Source organism: Melanaphis sacchari, unplaced genomic scaffold (genome assembly GCF_002803265.2).
Source record: "Melanaphis sacchari strain LSU unplaced genomic scaffold, SCAv2.0 Contig87_pilon_pilon, whole genome shotgun sequence".
Lineage (NCBI taxonomy): Eukaryota > Metazoa > Arthropoda > Insecta > Hemiptera > Aphididae > Melanaphis > Melanaphis sacchari.
Genome location: NW_020271618.1, coordinates 284,354 through 304,512, shown reverse-complemented (window position 1 = coordinate 304,512; position 20,159 = coordinate 284,354). Strand labels below are relative to the sequence as shown.

The window sequence follows — 20,159 nt, the reverse complement described above, 5'->3', positions numbered from 1 at the left end:
GTGCTATTGTACGAATATCTATTAAATAAAAAAGATGAACGATACTAATTACAAAAAATGTTAATAAAACTAGAAGGTTAATAACAAAAAAAATATACAAACTAATCTATAACATGTTTATCAGACGTTTTGCTAAGCATTAGTTTATAAATACTGTTTTTTGTTCGTTTGAAATTATCAGAATATCACAGTCACAAATGAAATTCATATCTTAATTGATAATATGTTATTAATATAAATAATTTTATTTTTATCAATGTCGCTCATTTATATTATTTATAATGTTCATCAATTATAATATTACACTCGTATGAATTAATGATCATTGCTTATACTGTAGTGGAAATTTTTCTTTAAGTAAGCAAGTTTACGACATTATACAAAACTTCACTTTAACTAATCAAAAATATTATTAACTCAGTGTTCAGAGTTACAATTTATTAATTTTATTTTATCAATATTTCCCGGGAAGATATTAGCTATTAAAATGATCAATCTTATAATAAACTTATGATCTTAACTAGTGGCCATTAACAACTAAATATAGGTACTTTACATTAAAGCTCCTCAAATTTTATTTTTATAAAACTCAATCACCATTTAAATTATTGTTTTTTTTAGTATTATTACTATTAGGTACTTTAGTAGTATTATCTATAGTAGTTGATTTATTTTATTATCAAGTTTATAAAATTATAATTTAATTATGATACTTAGTTTCAATCAATCGGACTAGATTTAAATGAACTTTCGTCCATTATTATATGTTTTATAAGTTCTTTGAAACCATCAACAATTAATAATACTTAAAGGAAAACCAAATGTTTAGTCCAAGTCGAAAAATATATTCCTATGAAATAAGAATTTCAAACAAATCACGTGGGTTTTAAAAAGTAAATAATTTGAATTGACTCGATTCCGTTATAAATAAATTGTTAATGTTTTTCTCAATCATCTTTGATATTCCACATATCGTATAACTAATATTTATTACGATTAGATATGTTTAATGGTTATGTCATTTTCATCTTATCGCATTAAAAACATTGATTATCGTTTATATTAAATTTAACGCTCATAAATTACTCATAAATTATCCATTGGTATGCCATTATACTTAACACCGAGTGTGTATGATGCTTTCTTCAAACAAAATGTCTAATTATCAATAACAGATCGCGAGATGTTTGATTAATTTTCATATATTTTAATATATAATGGTTATTATCTCATTATTAGTATGTAATTGTCGAGCTATAATAACTACTATAATAATAATAATAATAAAAATGGTAATTATACAGTCGCCGTTTTCATTGGTTGAGAGTTTAAGCTGTCTGCAATGTAATGGTTAGTATAATATGTAGGTGTCAAAGTGACTTTGGTGAAATTGGGTACCAATTTCGTTCACGGTAAATGTAAAAACAAAATGCAATTCAAAATAAAAATATTTTTACATATTCGCAAACCTAATACAGATGTACATCACATAAAAATTTTAAATTTATGTACTAAATGTGCGTATACTATCCACCCTCATAGTTTGGGTAAACTAACCGTAGATGAGTTGTTCTCCAAAACGAATTTATTTATTAAGCTTAAAAATAAATTAATTAAAAAAAAAAAAAAAACAAGTATATCTCAGATTTAAAAATTATTATTATTATTATTTTTTTTTTTTTGTAAATGGCCAATTAACGAATCTAGTTAAATTTAAATGATCACATTGTTTTTAAATTTATTTTACAACAATAGTTGCAAGTATATAAGTTTGTAATAATAGCGATGTGTAACCGTTCTACGCCCGAAATGGTAAATATCGACGTGCCTCATAAGCTAATAGCAATGTTCCATACTATTATATTCATGTATGTTTGGTTGCTTTTATCAGGCGTTTACTATAATGCGATCGCTGCCAAACACATAATTTAATCCGTATTGTACTCCCGTTACAGACTTACCTATATTTTAACGCTAAAATACCTAAATGAAACTGAAAAATAATAAATACGAATAAAAAGTTTAAATAACAATTATCTAGACGATTAAACATCGACTGTACCCAATAAAAGTTGTACGTATCTTAAAATATGTAAAATCTATAAAAATCGGCTATACCCTTTACCCCAAATGCAAACTAAAACTTTACTAAGATATTAAAAGGATAATTGTTATATAACACTAAGATTTAAGTGGTATAGTAGTGTACGTAACATCTACCATTCAACAACAGTCTTTTAGGATCTCTAGATGTCATTTTTGCACAAAGGTTCTTAGATATTTTTTTTCAGAGTTCGTGTGCTAGCCACGTTTAGACAAATATTGGCGTCATCATTAGATCGTTAGCCGCGATGGCGTTGTTTGAAATTGTGTACAGATACATAGACGCCAAAGTAATTTGAAACACATGACGAAATACCGAAAACCGACATTTACCATTCTTCTACCACAATGGAACCACTTTAATCTACTACCAACTCACAATATTTAACTATCGAATATCCTAACCACACATTTTATAATCAACGGCACGTGTCATATAGGTTAAACCCTTTTTTGGCGTCCGAGTGACTGTGTGTATAAGTAATGAGTCCCTGTAATATGTTCAAAAAATATATAAGTAAATTACGCCTATTATGTTGACATATTGTGAGGTCTCGATAGACTAGTAGGGGCGCTTTTCGATATAAGTGGCAATTGAAAACTTTGCGGTTTAATCATATTTAATGATATTATGCCACTCGTTTACCCGCCTACACAATATGATCACGAGAAATTGGGACCACAAATTGAATTGCTAGCGATTTCAAACCGCTCCCATCCACAGGGTTTATACGTTTTTACACTTTTTTTTTTTTTATTGAAAACAGAAAAACTGTTTGTGGTTTAAAACTGTGAAAGACACAAATAACTATTTTTAATTAAAAAACTGCGAATTTTATTTATTCTTATTTTATTTTATTTTTAATTTATTTTTATATTTATTTTGTTTTAATTTTATACATTTAATATAAACGTTTTGGGCAGAATATTTGATTAAATTATTCAAAATCTAGACATAATAATCAGGTCGACGACTTTATAACACCTTTATGGTTATAGGTATATATAAAACCGCATAATATAGTTTATTTTTTTTATAATACAACAGTTTTCTCAGTCAGTATAACACTAGCATTGGCGCATATTGTATAATTTGTTAATCAGATTACATTATACTATGATTACAAATCGGATACTAATTTGTAATCATAATATGACATGTGTTCGTAAACTGTTATTTATCATAATCGACCTATGATACCATTAATTATATATAACACATTTGATATTATGTACTATATAAAATCAATGATGATATAGGTGCCTATATTATATAATATATAGCATACAGTGATTACCGTTGTAATAATGCAAGTACATAATATATATTATAATATAATTATATATAATCTGCATTTTAATATTGTTATCAGTTCATGTAAATTCTAAACACTACAACTTATAGCTTAAATCTCTTCTAAAATTATTACTAATAATAGATTACAATAGTGTTAGTTTAGTTATTTTATTTAGTTTGATTATTATTTATACTATTATTGCTTATATATAATAATAAGCAAATGTATTATAATTCATAAGACATACCTATGACTTTTAATTTAAATTTGACTATTTCCATCGTACATTATGTGTATGCGGTTGTACATTATTACATAAGTAATAGGTTTTTCTTATAAAAGAAAAGTGACAATGTCACATGCCAAAATATTCAAATAGGCCTACATAGGTATTCGGGTATTAAAAAAAAACAATTGAAATTACGCAACTGGATTCAGGCGAGCTCAATTCAGACGGAGCCCCCTACCGTTCAAGGGCGTGTTCAGGGATAGTCATATCATTGTTTTTTTCTTAGTCAAATAGATATTCGAATATACAGGTAATAATGTAATATACTACTACCATAAATAATGAAAACCACAGATATTATTTATATGTGTAAATATGACTATATACGGAGTGATCCATTGAATGTAGGACACTTAAAATTTTAAAATCTATTAACATTTTTTTTACATAGCGAAATATTGGACCACTATCTTTGTACCACTTCACTTCGCTCATCGAAATTTTAAATATTTTTAAGTATTAAATTACAGTGTAAAATTTAAAGTTTAAAATTTGCCTTTCTTGCTTTAAAACTAGCGAAACTATCGTTCATAATTTTTTTTTTGAAGATAAAATAAAAACTAGTTAATAAAGATTTTTTCTGATCAAATTAAACTGTTTACGATAGTGACTAGGAAATAACGCTAATGCCAATTATTTTCAGGCAATGAAGCATTTAGCAATATTTTCTAGGTAATAACGATAATTCCTGTCTCTTTTATCCGTAATTGATAAAATGTATTTTGAATTTGCTTGTTGAATTAGAAACGAGCTCGTATTGTAAAATTAATTTATCTAACAGTAGGGTAGGTATAACATATTTTTTAGCCTTTGGGCTTTGTGATTTTCGACGATCATACTGTATTAAGAAAAAAATAGCCGTCCATCGAATAAATTTTATTTTTTTTAAATTTAAACATTAAAGCTTCAACATTGTAGGCTGTCATTGAATTTACCATATGTATTGCGTTCTTTAAAAAATAAATGTTACATTGTAGACAAATTATAAAATGTATGGGTTTTTTCTTTTTATCAACAATTATATATCTTTATTCTGTATAATAAATAGATATACAAGTTTCATCGCAATAACGGACAACTCAATTGATACACTGATTATGCACACGCATGCGTATTTTAGCACATTGCATAACATATATATTAATACATATTTAAATAATCAATTAATTCTTTTTTTTTGCCTTTGTACAACATTATTTGAAATTTCTAGTCCAATTTAAATATTTTGTAAGAAAAAAATTATCAATATTATTGTTAATCATTATTGATGCTCAACGACAGTATAATATTATTATTCAATATTATGTATTATAATTTATAAGGGAGTAGACGGGATAGTGTACTCGTGTGCTGGGCTGATGTAAATTCTATAAGAATTTCACACTCTAGGACAATAATAAAATGTTTATTGTTATTGAAAACTGTGATTGATGCAATTTAAATATTTAATTGCTATATTAGATATCATTAAAAGAGAAGATTATTTCGCTGCTCTTAATTAAATTTTATATTTTTCGTAAATATTTAGTACCTAATACACAGAGTTGTACAAAAAATAATCAATTAATGGTAATTAATTGAAATGTTTAATATATCTTAAAGATATTTACAACAATCATTAAAATTATTGCTATTAAATAATGTTTAAAACATTTAAAATGTATCAAAAATATGTAGGTATTTAGTTAGTACCTATGCGTTACGACTACTTATTATCATTATTAATATTAAGATCTGAAAATAATATAAATTAATCTGTTTAGTTCTTATAATTTTATTCAAACATAGAATATTGCGTTATGATTGGTAAATCGGAAAAATGAAAAATGATATACGAATCCAACCATTAAACTTAGTGAGCATATAGTTGTACTATAACAGTATAATTTAATATTTTTATGTCGTATTTAAAGTTTTTAAAATAGGACTTTTTTGATCCCAAGAGTCAAGACTCATCACGATCGTTTCGCTGCGACGCAGCGGTATGACCGTCGTAATTTACTGAACATTGTGTGACTACTGCTGAAAGATAATATACGATGACGTGCTTACGGAAGGTATATTACGAAAAGCTTTTTGCACGTTTTCCGCATTAACACAACAATAAATCGCAAATGGGCAATCGAGTTCGCCTGGCGCAGACGATCATGGCGGTGCTATAATATTATATAACATTATGTACTACATGGTCATTGCTCTTGTACGCGAGAAAATCTTCCGCACAATAACGTATGATCGTGATGTCCATAATGCGTGATGACGGTTTTAAATTTCGACAGATTCGATTATAAGAATAATATTTTATAACTTATAAGTGTGGATAATATATATACTTTTAACATACAGTAATTAGTAAGGATTCCACAGCTAATGGGTATATTATTATAGTCTATTTTCAAAGTTTAGATACAGATTATAAGTAGAAACTAAAGTAATACCTATTCCTTAAATAATTTTGAAGAAATAATAGTGTATGAAAAAAAAATAATAGAATGCTTCCGCGTTTACTTCGTTAAGCGTGTGATACGGATAGTGAGGCTGGATTAATCAAGATTTTTCGTGTCTCTGAGTATTTACACTTTCGGGAATTTAGTCACAATATAATTAATCGTATAAGGTTTTCCTCGTATGACGCATGTCGAGGCCGGTTCATTAGTGACGAGAAACGGATGGGTAAAATGTGTGTGTCCCATTGCGAGTGGGGTGATTATTACTCTCAATCTCTTATTCTTGGAGCAAGGGCAAATATCCCCTATCTAATGGAAGCTTTTATATTTTTCAATAATTGGTTTCTAAGTGGTACTTTATCTAGTTTTTAAGTCATCAAACACACGTTATTGATACAATATTATATTTGATCTTCGGTCCCCCACGCGTACGCACGCCAACTTGCCAACCTACCAATAATAATAATAATAATAATAATAATAATAATAATATTAGTAATAGTAATTCAAATACTACGTCAAGTGCAAATACGACGAGGCGGGCGGTCATCGTGGCGGCGGCGGCTTTTACACAAAATAGCAGCAGTGGCGGAGTCGTCGAACGTCCTTGCCGGCGGCAACGCAGAGTTATACAGTTACGATATTATTATTATTATTATTATTATTATTATTAATATTATTTTTTTCCGATCTGGGCGGGGAATGGGACGCGGCACACTAGCGGGTTTCTCATCATCATCGTCGTCATTGTTCGACGGCGGCGCGTCCCGTTATTGTGTGTGGTGTGCGCACAAGAGTTCGTCGACCTATCGCCGCCAACAGGTACCCATATAATAATAGTATAGTCATAACTGCTAATAGAACGGGCGTGGAGGTAAAGAGTAGAAAATAATAGTAATAGTGCTGCGTATACTACACACATATTATTATAATGACGTACAATATATGTATGTAAATATTGTATAGGCGTTACTATTTATATTTTATGATATTATACTCACATTGTAATGTTACAATAATAATATGATAAAAAATAAACGTTGCGGCGGTTTCGGGGTGAAATATTAATCAACCGTTATTTACGAGCGATTTTGCAGGGGTGGATGACGAGCGATACTACCGACAGTATAATATTACTATAATATTTATTTATTTATTTATTTGTTCGTATAATAATTGCTGGCTATACGCGGAATTTGAACGAATATTTAGATTTATTCAAAACACGAATAACAATTACTTTTAACCAGAATAAATTGACAATGACTGGATGCTAGTCGACAGCCAATACTAAATAACACTATATTTTCTTTATCATTTAGCAATAAGTTAACTCGCCAACGCGATACAACGGAAGCAGACGTGTTTATGGTATTGTACGTTATACGATTAAACTCGTTGTGATTTATCGATATTTTATTTTTCGTTGTTTACAAAATAACTACTATGCGGTAGGACGCAGAGACTGGATATCTAGCTACGACTAAAAAGTCTTAATTATAATTATTTTTATTTTTATAAGTAAATTTGATTTATGCTGAATTTAAGAGAGGACGCATCTACGTAACTATACATAATAGACAAATTATTCAAAACATCGTTCGTGCCTAATCACCGTTTATAGTTAATTTGAAACGATACGGCTTTCAAGAGTCCATACATTTCGGATGCTATTATTATTATACTATAAAAATAGTAATGTGTTTAGACTTTAAAGTTAAAACCAAATATCTATCAGGAAACAGGCGTGAAGCTTATTGTTTCCAAAAGCGTAAGCTATAGCTAACGTACAGAATACAAAAAAATAAAATATGTGATGCACGCTTAAAAATACGGTTTTTATTCGATTTCCAGCGTATTCCGCATTACATTAACGTGCTATGTTATACGTTCTTTTTATCCCGGGAAGGATTTTTCAATAGTAAAAAAGGTGTACATCACATAATAGTTGCCAACCAAATAGTCATTTCATCTTAACCTATCCTGGATCTAAAATGACGTAACCGTTTATTATTAAGTAAACGTACGACATGGGATATACCAATTACCAACCGGCCAGCGATCGAAAGACTAAATTTTTAGCTATCATTTAATATCAGGTTAGGCTTAAACCATATCATGGGTGTATAAATATATTATACCACACATTTGATTATGTCTATTACTAAACCTGTGGTAGTGTGGTTCAATGTATGTGTATGTATGTATTATGTTGTATATACGTGATAATTTTCTATCTCAAACATGTTCAAAATGTTTATGATCCCGAATTTTAATTTACTAGTTGAAAATATTTTCCTGTTCTGTAAATATTTATATTGATTTGTTTTTAACAGTTTGCTTCAAGCTTTAAGTCTTATGTGGTTAATAGTTATACATTTGTCCGTAAAAAACGTATTGTTATTGTAAGGTCAATCTAAAATTTAACAAAGTCGTTTTATGTAAAACATAATATAAAAATGGGTTTTAAATTTTATTATTATAAATCAGAATAATCAACACAATTATCAATATAATTGTAGCTTTAAATACTAAGAAAATATATTATAATTATTATTTATTATAGATAGTATTAATTATATGCGTTATAATTTAATAGCGGTAGTCGTATTATTTCACTATTATAGATAAAACAATTCAATAATATTAATATTATGTTATAATTAAAAATTATTGTTTTAATTAAGTGGTTAACACGGTAGTTTTAAAGTAATCAATATTATACTTTATTTCATTAGAAAAATTGTGAGTAAAGGTATTATAATAATTTGAAAAGATCAAACATTTTGGGTTCTTTGTAATTTATTTAAAAATGCAGCAAAAATTGTTTATGGTTGTAATAATTTTTAAATTAACAAAAAGTAGATTTTTTAAAAAATAATAATTTATTAGTTATCATCTTTTAATTCCAAGAATATCAATGTTAATCATATAAATTCATAACCAATCAGCAACTTCGAACTGAGCAAAGCTGTACATAGAATTCTGTCGAGATAAATGTAGTCAGTCAAGCTGCCAAGTTGCTTATATTCAAACCAGTTTAATAAGCTTGTACAAACAGTGGATAGTGGATACGATTAGAAAACCTGGTAAATACAATAATTTTTAGAATGTATTAAAAAACAATACTAAGCGTTATTGGACCTGAACGTATACTTTATCGATGCCATTATATTTATATACATCAGTTTGCAGAGATTATTGTAGATATTAATGGATTGAAAAAACGAGTGCCGACTACGCGAATTCTACTTACGATCTGTTATAAGATTTGCAACGAAAAATCATTAATAGTAACTTTTAATACTTGTACCTATTCGTGTTTTGTAATTTTTTAGACTATACATTTTATTTGACATTTTTAAGTTATCAATTTTACTATGAAATTCAATAAGTTCAGGTAACTGCATGGTTTGAATATACTTCTATGGCTTTTGTTGTTGTGGGCAAAGCAATGGGCGGGATCTGCACCCTGCACGATATCCCTTACAGTGTGGGTATGTCAGAAGATCGGTGGTGACGGCGACGGCGGACAATGTGAATTTGAGTAAGAGGCGGCGCACGAGAAGCATAAAACGAACGTTTATAATTTGGGAGGAGGGGCGGTAAAATTTATAAATTATGAGCTATTTGCGTGGGAGGATATGGTGGGGAGGGTAAACGGAGATAACGGAGGGGAAGAAGCGTCTTAATAATACGCACATAGATCAACGAGGCGGACGCCTTCCCCTCCGTCGTAACGCCGAGATAGGTACCGTTGTGCCGTGATATGTGCGCGCGCGTGTTCGCTATCCCGTTACGTGACCGACCGACCGACCGACCAAAACGTCGACGGAGGCGGTGACGTCATCCGCGGCGAGTTATAACCCGTTATGTGCGATCCTACGTATAATAATAGTAATAATAATACGCGAGAAGAAGATATTTCGGCGGCGATTACCGTTATCCGCATAGCGGCGTTTTTTGGCCGTCCGTCGTCGGTAATATATTTTTTATTATTTTTTACACGTCTCTGTTCGTGATTCGCATATTACGACGACCACTACCACCACCGCAACCACTATCACAAACATTACGGCAACGGCGACGACGCTAATCGCAGAGCGGCGCGACTCGGTCCGTCATCGGTAACGGAATTTTTTACTCATTCTTCTTCTTTACTTCTTCTCATCGATTTCACACGCACAATATATATATACCTATTATACGTACACCAAGTCGACGCGCGGCAGTTGCCAAATTTACAGGCGGTGTATGCGATTCTTACAAAACACAAATCGTATTCTCGGCTGTTTGCCGATTATAAAGTAAATTGTACATGCGATGACGACAAGTTCACGTAACGCCATTTTAATAATAATAATAATAAATAACACGTGTGTGTATGTGTGCGCGTATATTATACGATTCCTACACCCGCCGCACATGACCACCGCCGCGTGGACGGCCAAAACAGTCGGCAAAATAAATCAGTGACGTTGACGTAAAACATATTCTAACGAAAAACCAAATCGAATCTTCTCGATTATCTAAATTCGGATTCATGTGTCTAGAGGAAACTTTATAACGATCCTACCTATACGATACAAGAATATTTTAATTCATTTCATTTGGATTTGAACAAATATACCGACCTTTGTAGATGTCTTTGCATGTTACCTACTCTTATAAAGGAGCGGAGTTGTCCACCGGGATACCGGGAAAAATCCCGGTGGCCTGAAGAATATAGATAGAAAAATTGTTTTATTTTATTCAAGAGATAAAAATGTTGAATAGCCTGGAGGAAATTTATTTTTCTGACCCGAACTTTTTTCCCATTCCGCCCCTGAGTCTTATACTAGTATTTTTGCTATACAAAAAATATTGTAGGATTTTAGATACATTCATTCGATATTTTTTATTTTTATTTAATTATTTACTAAAATATATCGTGATTTGAGATAATATATTTATAATATCTGATGGTTTATCGGTATTTACTGTGTTACCATATTTTTTACAACTTTTATTTCATCATCTCCCAAAGAAAAATTAATGAAAATAACTTACTGAGAGGTCCAAGGTAATTAATCATTGTTACATAAAATTATAGAATATCAAAAAAATATATAGAAAAAAAATTACTACTTGATAAATAATAGGTTAGATACCAAATAAAAGCAAAAGTAATTCGAATGGTAATAACAATTATTGTGTAATATAAAATGAGTGAAGACTAAAATAATGGTTATCAAAATTGTAAGGAAGCCATTTATACATTTTCATATTGAATTTATTATTTTAGTTATTTTCTTGGGATTGCATAAACTAATGAATAATAATAGCAAAACTTATGGCACAACATTTATTTTTAACAAACTTTTTTTTGTTTTATTTGTTTAACACTCATCATAAAGATAATAATAATTACTTTCAAAATATTAAAACTTAGTAGAGACTGGAAGTCTTTGCCGAATATAATATATACCTATTACCTATAGCATATTATTATTTTTTTTTTTTATAGAATTTAAAAGTTCACTTGTTTTATTTTTGGTTGCAGTCTATTTCCTAAAGTCTACATACGAATTTATAAGAGCTAAACGAGGACCTGCAACCGTCATTATGTAATCGTGAAACTGAATTGAAACCAGTATAGCTAAATGTTAAAAATTATAAAATGTGTTTGAAGTTCAGATGTTCTTTTCCATTAAATGGTTAATTATAAGGATTATAGATATAAATGATTAGAATTTGCACATAAGACTTGAAAATATTATTTCACGTTTTTGGCTGATCCTTTTTTATTTACATTCTTAGTAGATATTAAAAATTAAATTGATGAGTGTATTTTTTTTTTCATAAGATAGTTTTTGATACAGTTATATAAACATATATTATTAAGCAGGTGTCGTATTTCCAAGAAATAATTTAATGAATTCTCGTTTAGCTTAAAAAAAAAGTTCTTTTGGACTTTGTGAACTATTAATGAGTTTTAAAATACATATTGCTTAATAATAATATATTAGCTATCATAATTTTGCGACCTATTGATAATCACGCAATGGCAACCGGTAACAAAGTAATAATCATAGGTAAGTAAATATATTTGTGACAATGCCATAATATCACAATTATAATTAATATATTACTACATACGTATGTATGTAATAATATTATATGTATTGTATATATACAAATTGTGTGAATAATTATAAAATATTGCACGCACCTGCCGTAAGAGACTATATGGATGCATGATATTATACACAAAGACAGCGATTGTTGTTTTTTCGTGTATTTTTTTTTAAGTCCCGTTAATCGTTGACTTCGTGCACTACACTGTTTTGCGTACCTTTAAAATATACATGCGCAGGCGTATTCCGGCGGGAACCGAATCAAATTATGGATAAATGCAGCGTTAAAAATATACATTTAAATACCACCGGTCATCATTAATGAGCTAAATTGTTATTTTTCATCCGTAACTTTAACCTGATTTTATGCATTATGTTTGAAATGTGCTAATATATGTATTAACAATCTATAACTAACTGATACAATAATGAACTGATTTTCATCAAGACAAATGTATTTAGGACAATTTTTCTTGATCTAATCATAATTAATTACTATGATTTATACAATGTATTATACATAGGTATTAATTATTGGTCGAATGTAATTTTTGAAATAAAACTAAACTTACTAAATTAACTAACTTAATTAATAGAGGTTTAAATGATAATAATATTATGTATTTAAATTAATTCATCAGGGGTTTAACACTATTATTCGACCAATCGTAATTTCCATTGAAAACAAATCAAACAATAATATTCCTATATAGGTATAACCATTGATAATTTGTTCTACACAGTTATGAATTAGTAAGTTCTTGAACTGCATCATATAATTAGTTCATCACCAAATAATAAATATTCATAGGTACTGTACGGTCTGTACGCTTTACTATAAAACTGCCATAATTATATTCTTTAATTATTATAAATAAGATGATATTTTAGGTGAATTTCATTTGGTGGGTAGATTTCTATCATTTTATCGTAATTTTCAATTGATTTGCTAATTTAATACGATCCAAGACACTATTATGTTTTACATCACGGACATCGCAATAGCATAATGCGGACCGGGGTTAAAAAAAAAAAGGTAAAGCTTTCTTTGTTCGCATCTAATTCACATATTATATAGCCATATACGTTTATGTACCTAATACCTATATATGATAATGTTTTGTATTATAGAAACCATTGGCCAGTGTGTATAGCGTATTTGTGTCATGTTTTTACTACCCTGGAAAACGGGAACATCGGGGAGTATAATACTTTGTATTTTAGTATTTATGTATGAGTGCACATTACATATGTAGTATATACATATATAAAGTACATGCGCGTGAACGTATGATGGTTTATATACGTACAGATTACAAACGTCAGTCGTCGACGAGTCTGCGGGGTGTAGTAAAAGTCATACTCGTATCTAATATTATACTCAGACCTTATTCAGAGGATTTTTTTCCATTGCACGGAGATGGATGTTTATATCTGACATGTATACTCTATTGATTGAATACTGAGGAGGGTTTTAGCTTTAAAAACTAATAGTTATTTATAAATGATTTTGATATTTGGCCATTTCAAAATTAAATTGTATACGAGTTGCGGGAGGGTGAAAAGCATGAACGAGAATAGTTTTATTCTAATTGGCCATATCACTCGAGAGTATTTTAGGTAAATACCCAAAGTAAATAGTAATATAATATATTACTATTTACTTACTGCCTGATTATTTGCATTCTATTTGTGCGCAACCCGTTCGTTTGAGTTAACCGTGATTGTATACATTGCAGTGTATTACAAAACTTTGGAAGCTCCGACAACGATGGTGTTGGCGTTCGTAACTTTATGGCTGTCCGCACGTACACACAAACCAAACACACACACACACACACACACACACACACACACACACACACACACATAGGTATTATGTAAGCACGGTCGATAACGATAACACTGTAGTGTATATTATATATATATATATATATATATATACATAAAAATGGTACACACACACATATATATATATATATAATAACATGTAAACACACACACACGTGTATATATATATATATATATATACTAAAGAAAGAAAAACATCGAAACCGTGCGACGTACTTATGTATATAGCATATTATATATTATGTTGGAACCGAGCGTATGTATAATATATACGTATATATAGTGTTTATGCGGATCGGCGCACGCCTTTTCGGCCAGCGCGCCACCGATCGATCCGCTGACGAACGAGCGCGCGCGGCAGGGCGGTGTTGACGATGCCCGTTCGCATCCCTCTGTCAACAACACCGCTACCCCGCGCACCGCGCACAACGCGTCGACGGTCACTCCAATCCGCCGACACACACTCACACACACACGCGCGCGCGTAATATTATAAACGCGCGCGCATGAGCGCTCATCTGAACTGGCTGTTTATTTACGACGTTCGTCGCTGCCGCCCGTTACGATATTTATATATTAGGTGTATCATATTATTATCATTAAAAGCCACCATCATCATCATCATCATCATCATAATCATCACAATCATCACAATCATCTCTATCATTATATTATTACTATTATTATTACCGGGGTACGCGCGACGAGCTACGGTCTCATCGCCGTCGACATAATACGTGATAAACCCATGTTTGTTTGTTTACATGCAAATAACCGTAAGACCCGTCAAATCCTACCCACTGCGGCGCGTCAAACGGAAGTCTACTAATACGCGCGCGCACAACGAGCAATATAGTTTTGCGCGTGTCTAGGTACGTATAATAACGGTCACGCCGCGTGGACGCTCCGGTTTTTACCTGTGCTGATCGGTATCGCGGGCGGCGGTCCCGGGAGCTGTTCGGACGTGGCCGTGGCCGCGGATGTCTGCTGTTCCGGCAGCGGCGGCGGAGACGGCGAAAACAGCCGCGAGCAGATGGGCACGGCCTCCGGGACCGGCGGGAAGCGCGGGTCGTCCGCTACGGCGGCGGCGGCCGTCTCCTCGGCCGCCGCGACCTCTTCCTCCGTCGACGTCTCAGCGTCCGCCTCCTGCTTGGGCTGTACGATGACCACGACGCTGGCCGGCGCTGCGTGGCCGGCGGTCACCGCGACGTTCGACTTTTTCCTCATGGTTTCGCGTTACCCCGCGGCCGGGCCGGCGATCGCAGCACTGACGGCGTGCATCCCGCGATGTTAACTTCCGGGGCTACTGCGTTTCGACGCCACACTCGGCGCGTGAACCGTACGAGTTGTAACGATGATGTGGTGCGTGGTGCCGTGAGATTGCGGTAACGACTGCGATATCCTTTGGCGGAGAAGACGATGACGACGACGACGACGACGACGACAACGGCGAGATCGGCTCGTTCGTACCTGCGGTGTACTATATACCTATATGTACTGTTGTTCAGCGTTTGTTTACCCGCGGTCGCGCGATAACGATACGGCAACAATATTGTATATACCCGTGTTTGTAATTCATACGTATATTATTATCATATAGTTATGGGCGCCGCACTGCACGGACGCGGCCACGAAAACAACAAAACGGCGGCGGTTGCGAGACAGGTCGTCGTCGCAGTCGCCGTCGTATAGTCGTCGTCGTCGTCGAGATGCGCGTAGGGCAATGAATGTAGTGCGTGTGCGTGCTCGGTGCGTCGGCGTAGGCCTGGTTTATCGAGCGCCGGTCGACAAGGCCGGGCCGGTGGATATGCGGTGCTGGCGTGGCGGACGTAGCCGGCGACAGTCGGCGTTTCGGGGTCACGGGTGGGTAAGCTCGTGTCGGCTCGGCGGGACCGGCTTTTCGCTCGTCCTCGTCGCGTTGCGTTCGTATGTTTGTACACCGTGTGGTAGTGTGGTTACGATTTTTTTTTTTTTTTACTCATCCCTTCACGCGTGTACGATGGCCGCGCGGGGACGTCGCCGCAACGTTTCAAGGAAATTTCGCCAAACCCTGACCGCGTGTACCGCCGGTGTGCAGGGGACGTTGACGACGACGCGAATGAATATATATATATACACGATAGAGATCTTTTTTAATTTAATGAAATCATTAGACCTCGCACTATACGATATATTGTGTTGTTCATTCATATATTTTAATACGGGACAAGCTCAATATTGCATAATATCATAATATTATTATGTAAAATTAGAATGCATTTATAATATTAGGTATAAATATTATGGAATATCAAAGCTCAGATAATATATGAGTTATATGACATTTTATGAAAACGCATAAATCTTACCAGGTATACAAAAAACTAATTAATAATAATGGGGTCTCTTTGGGCAGTTTCATAATTTTAACAATAGGGTGATTTGTTAAATGATTTTTCTTGCTAACAGGAACACGAAACGGGAAAAAGTTTCCGGAACAGAAAGCTAGGACCTTAAAGTTAACTTAAAATAACAATGAAGGGGCATAAAATTCGCCATTAATAGATTTCGTGAGAAACATTAAGCTACCCTATATTTTTCCTATAATATAGGATGGATTGACACACTGAGATATTACAACACTTTTAATAAGCAAATTCAACGGATAAAATGAAGGCAGCAAATATTGTGCATCCTATCAAGCCGATAATTATCATTTAGAAATTTAGAATGTATAATAACTACGTTATATTTCAAAACTTACCGAATAAATGAACAATGTAAAGTCCTTTAAATTAAGTTATAAAAATATTGGGGGACATATTGTGTGCGAAGACGATTGACGGCGAAGAACATTATAATATATTTTAAGATTACAATGAATATTTTAGTAAATTTAGTTATTATTAATAATATTTTAATGAAGTTTTTGTATAAATATTAAATTCTATATTTTGTGTAATAAGAATAAGTGCAAAAAATAAATAAATTGACATTAAGATTTAAGGCGTTTCACCATAACGGTTATGAAAATATTGGATATTTGAGTACTAGTAATTAATAAACCCAGTATAATTTGATATACTGATACACAAGTGTATCACCAATCAGCTGTGAACTTCAAAAACGGGAAATATTATCTATGGACATTACAAAATTGATATAACATAATGGACACTTCGAATGTCGATAACATATAGCCACTGTGAAAATGATATATAAACATATATGGCATATTACTATTATTACACATATAATAATATCATAAAGTAAACAAGTTCTATATAGATAGGTACACACTACTTGCGAAAAATGTATAATATACTCATGCGTGTCACATATCTAAACATAGATATCCACAATTAATGGTTAATATAATATTAACTTAGCCATACGTCATGCGCGTTAGTATAATAAAATGTTCACCATTTTAATATCCAAAAACAAGCATAAACATTTTAGCGGAGTTTTTCTATGTATACTTTATATAGTACCTTCTTACAATGAATGATATAAACTATACACTTATAAATAAATTAGAACTCTATAACTGCAGTGCTTGACAATCAGAAAATAGAAATAAAGTTATTTTCCCTGAAATGTTTTATGAGTTGCTCCAAAACTTCATATACGTATACCTATGTCGAAGTGTTTAATTTTTGAGCCCTTTGGATAAGAATAGTTGTACAATTTATACAAAAATAATGACTATTATACTCGAGTAACTGAATTAATAATATATACTATAATATGTATATAGTATATAAACATACAATTTCTTACAAGCATAAAAAGTAAAGTTAAAATCGTGTTCTTTAATAATAAAAATATTAATAATAATAATTGAATAATGACAGACAACTACTGTAAACATAATTTGTTCGTCCGTCATTATTCATTACGCATTTTTTTTTTTTTCGTTAATCGATTTTTTTCTTTTACAATTATATCATTCGATGCCTAATTATTTATTGTTTGCTAATCGCCAACTGAACATCCGTTGTACATACAAACTCAATTTATAATTCGTACATGACGACTTTCGTGTGTGCGTAATGGCATATTATAATACATATTATTATAAAGTTTTCATACAATCATTATTAGTTTTTACTGATCAATTAGGAAGAACCTATAATTATAATTTATAAGTACTCGTTGTATGTACCTACTCGTTTTAAGTATGTAGGTAATATTGTAATATACTTTCGAGTTCTAAAATAATCACGATATAACAATATTATATTGCAGCCCACCCGCACATAACATACGTATATCTCGATGATGATATTATTTCGTTAACATTAAATTTAAAAAATGTTTTTAAAATATGCTAGATTTATATTCATATATAGGTGGGTAAGTGTGTGAAGACAGCGGCGGTGCGGAGTGTATTGTAATATTTTTTTTCTGCGCTTGCATTGTCGAAATCGTCGACCAAGCGAAATTCCGCAAAATTTCGGAAACGCGCGCGCTTATGTATCGAGTATAGGTGTATACGAATTTTTTGTCGGTCTCCGCTCGACACATCAGCAAAATGACACATTGTACATGGTCATCACATAACTACGCGTGCGCGCGTTCGGTATAATAATATAATGTATAATATTATATATCGTTTAATATATCATTTACATTTGGAGTTTGTGAGTGTGTGCGTGAGTATTCTCCGGGCACGCGGGCGCGTGCGTGTGTGCGAGTGTATGTGTGTATGACGCCAACGCTGAAGACAGTAATACGCGAAATAATATAGAAAAATATTCGCGTGCTGCTGCCGCATGGGTCGTCGTACCCGATGAAAAAAAAAAATTAAAAAACAATAACAATAACGACGATAGTAAAAAACGTTCAATAAACATCGGCGGCAAAAGTGTCGACGTCGATAGAAAATCGATTAAAATGCCCAAACACTGGAAACCCGCAATCGAACTGACGCGTCTGACGTCATCGGTTATAAAAATCATTCCACGCGCGCCATACATAACACATGAGTAGTAACAAGTATTGATAATATATTTTTGGGTTTATCGATACCGATTCTATTCGATCAGAACCGGATGTTCAAACGTAAAATGCCCAACAGCATAATAATAAACAGTCAATGATGTATAAAAGTCTCTAATGACGCTTACCTCTAATTGTGCTCGGCATCGTTGCGGCCGTTGTGTTATGTGCCCGATGGTCGCGATGAAGATGGTCTTCCGGTGCACACCACAAGAGTGCTTCTTGTACAAGCTCTCGCACCGCGGAGGACGGTGAGACGGCGTTGGACTATAGTCGTCGTGCGACTGCGTGAATCGCACTGCAATATTGTTATCAAAATGACGGTATGTTATAATAAATGATATCACAATAGATATTATATCGTGTTCGATTCAAAATGTTACGTTAAAAAACGAACCGGACGCAATGGATATACATTTAAATGGTTTACAATAATTCGCGGAACGACGACGGACGGTATAATACGTATTATTATTTAGATTATTATGAATATTTTAATAAATGTAAACGTCGTTTTTTTGTAATGTTGTCGGTTTAAAAAAACAAAAACAAAAAAATAAAAATGTTCGATGAGAAAAATAAATATTGAATAAGAAAACGAAACAAAAAATCAAAAATGTTCGTCAGCTAATGCAGTGGCTACGAGTTGTCCGCCGACCGGGCTCCGCAGTAAACGGCGACGTGATTCCGCACGCGGGCGGTTTGCTTGGTGCCGGGGGCTTTGTCCCGCCGCAGCGGTTGTTGTAGTCGTTGTTGTTGTTATTATTGTTGTTGATGGTGGCGTCCGTGATGCCGACGACTAGACGACCGGCAGACATGGCTGCTGGGGCGAGATTTTCGCGCCTCCGTTGTCGTACATTTAAAACGGTATGCGTGCAAACGGATTTAGAAACGAAATAAAAAAAAAAAATAAAAAAATAGAAACGGATAACGACGACCAACCGAAGTTTCGGACGGGGAGTTGCGGCAAAGGTCTACGATGGGGTGCGCGTCCGGCCCGCGATGTCGACGATATCAGAGTGTACGGATCACTATGGTCCGGCAACAGCACAAAAACCGCGGTGTGACCATA

The 20,159-nt window shown here is 32.7% G+C and overlaps 1 protein-coding gene across 2 annotated transcripts in view; it reads right to left on the bottom strand.

The window, feature by feature from the left end:
* LOC112602397 (probable nuclear hormone receptor HR3) overlaps positions 1-19,610 on the bottom strand; it is a 69,731-nt gene extending 50,121 nt beyond the window's left edge. Inside the window, exon 1 of one of the 2 annotated variants that reach the window (XM_025350456.1) lies at positions 19,216-19,610. In XM_025350456.1, the coding sequence (XP_025206241.1) occupies positions 19,216-19,234 (19 nt within the window). In that variant the 5' untranslated portion in view covers positions 19,235-19,610. Of the gene's footprint in view, positions 1-15,021; positions 15,821-19,215 lie in introns of those variants that run through there. The other variant, XM_025350455.1, reaches the window with a different exon arrangement.
* Between the last annotated feature and the right edge of the window lie 549 nt (positions 19,611-20,159).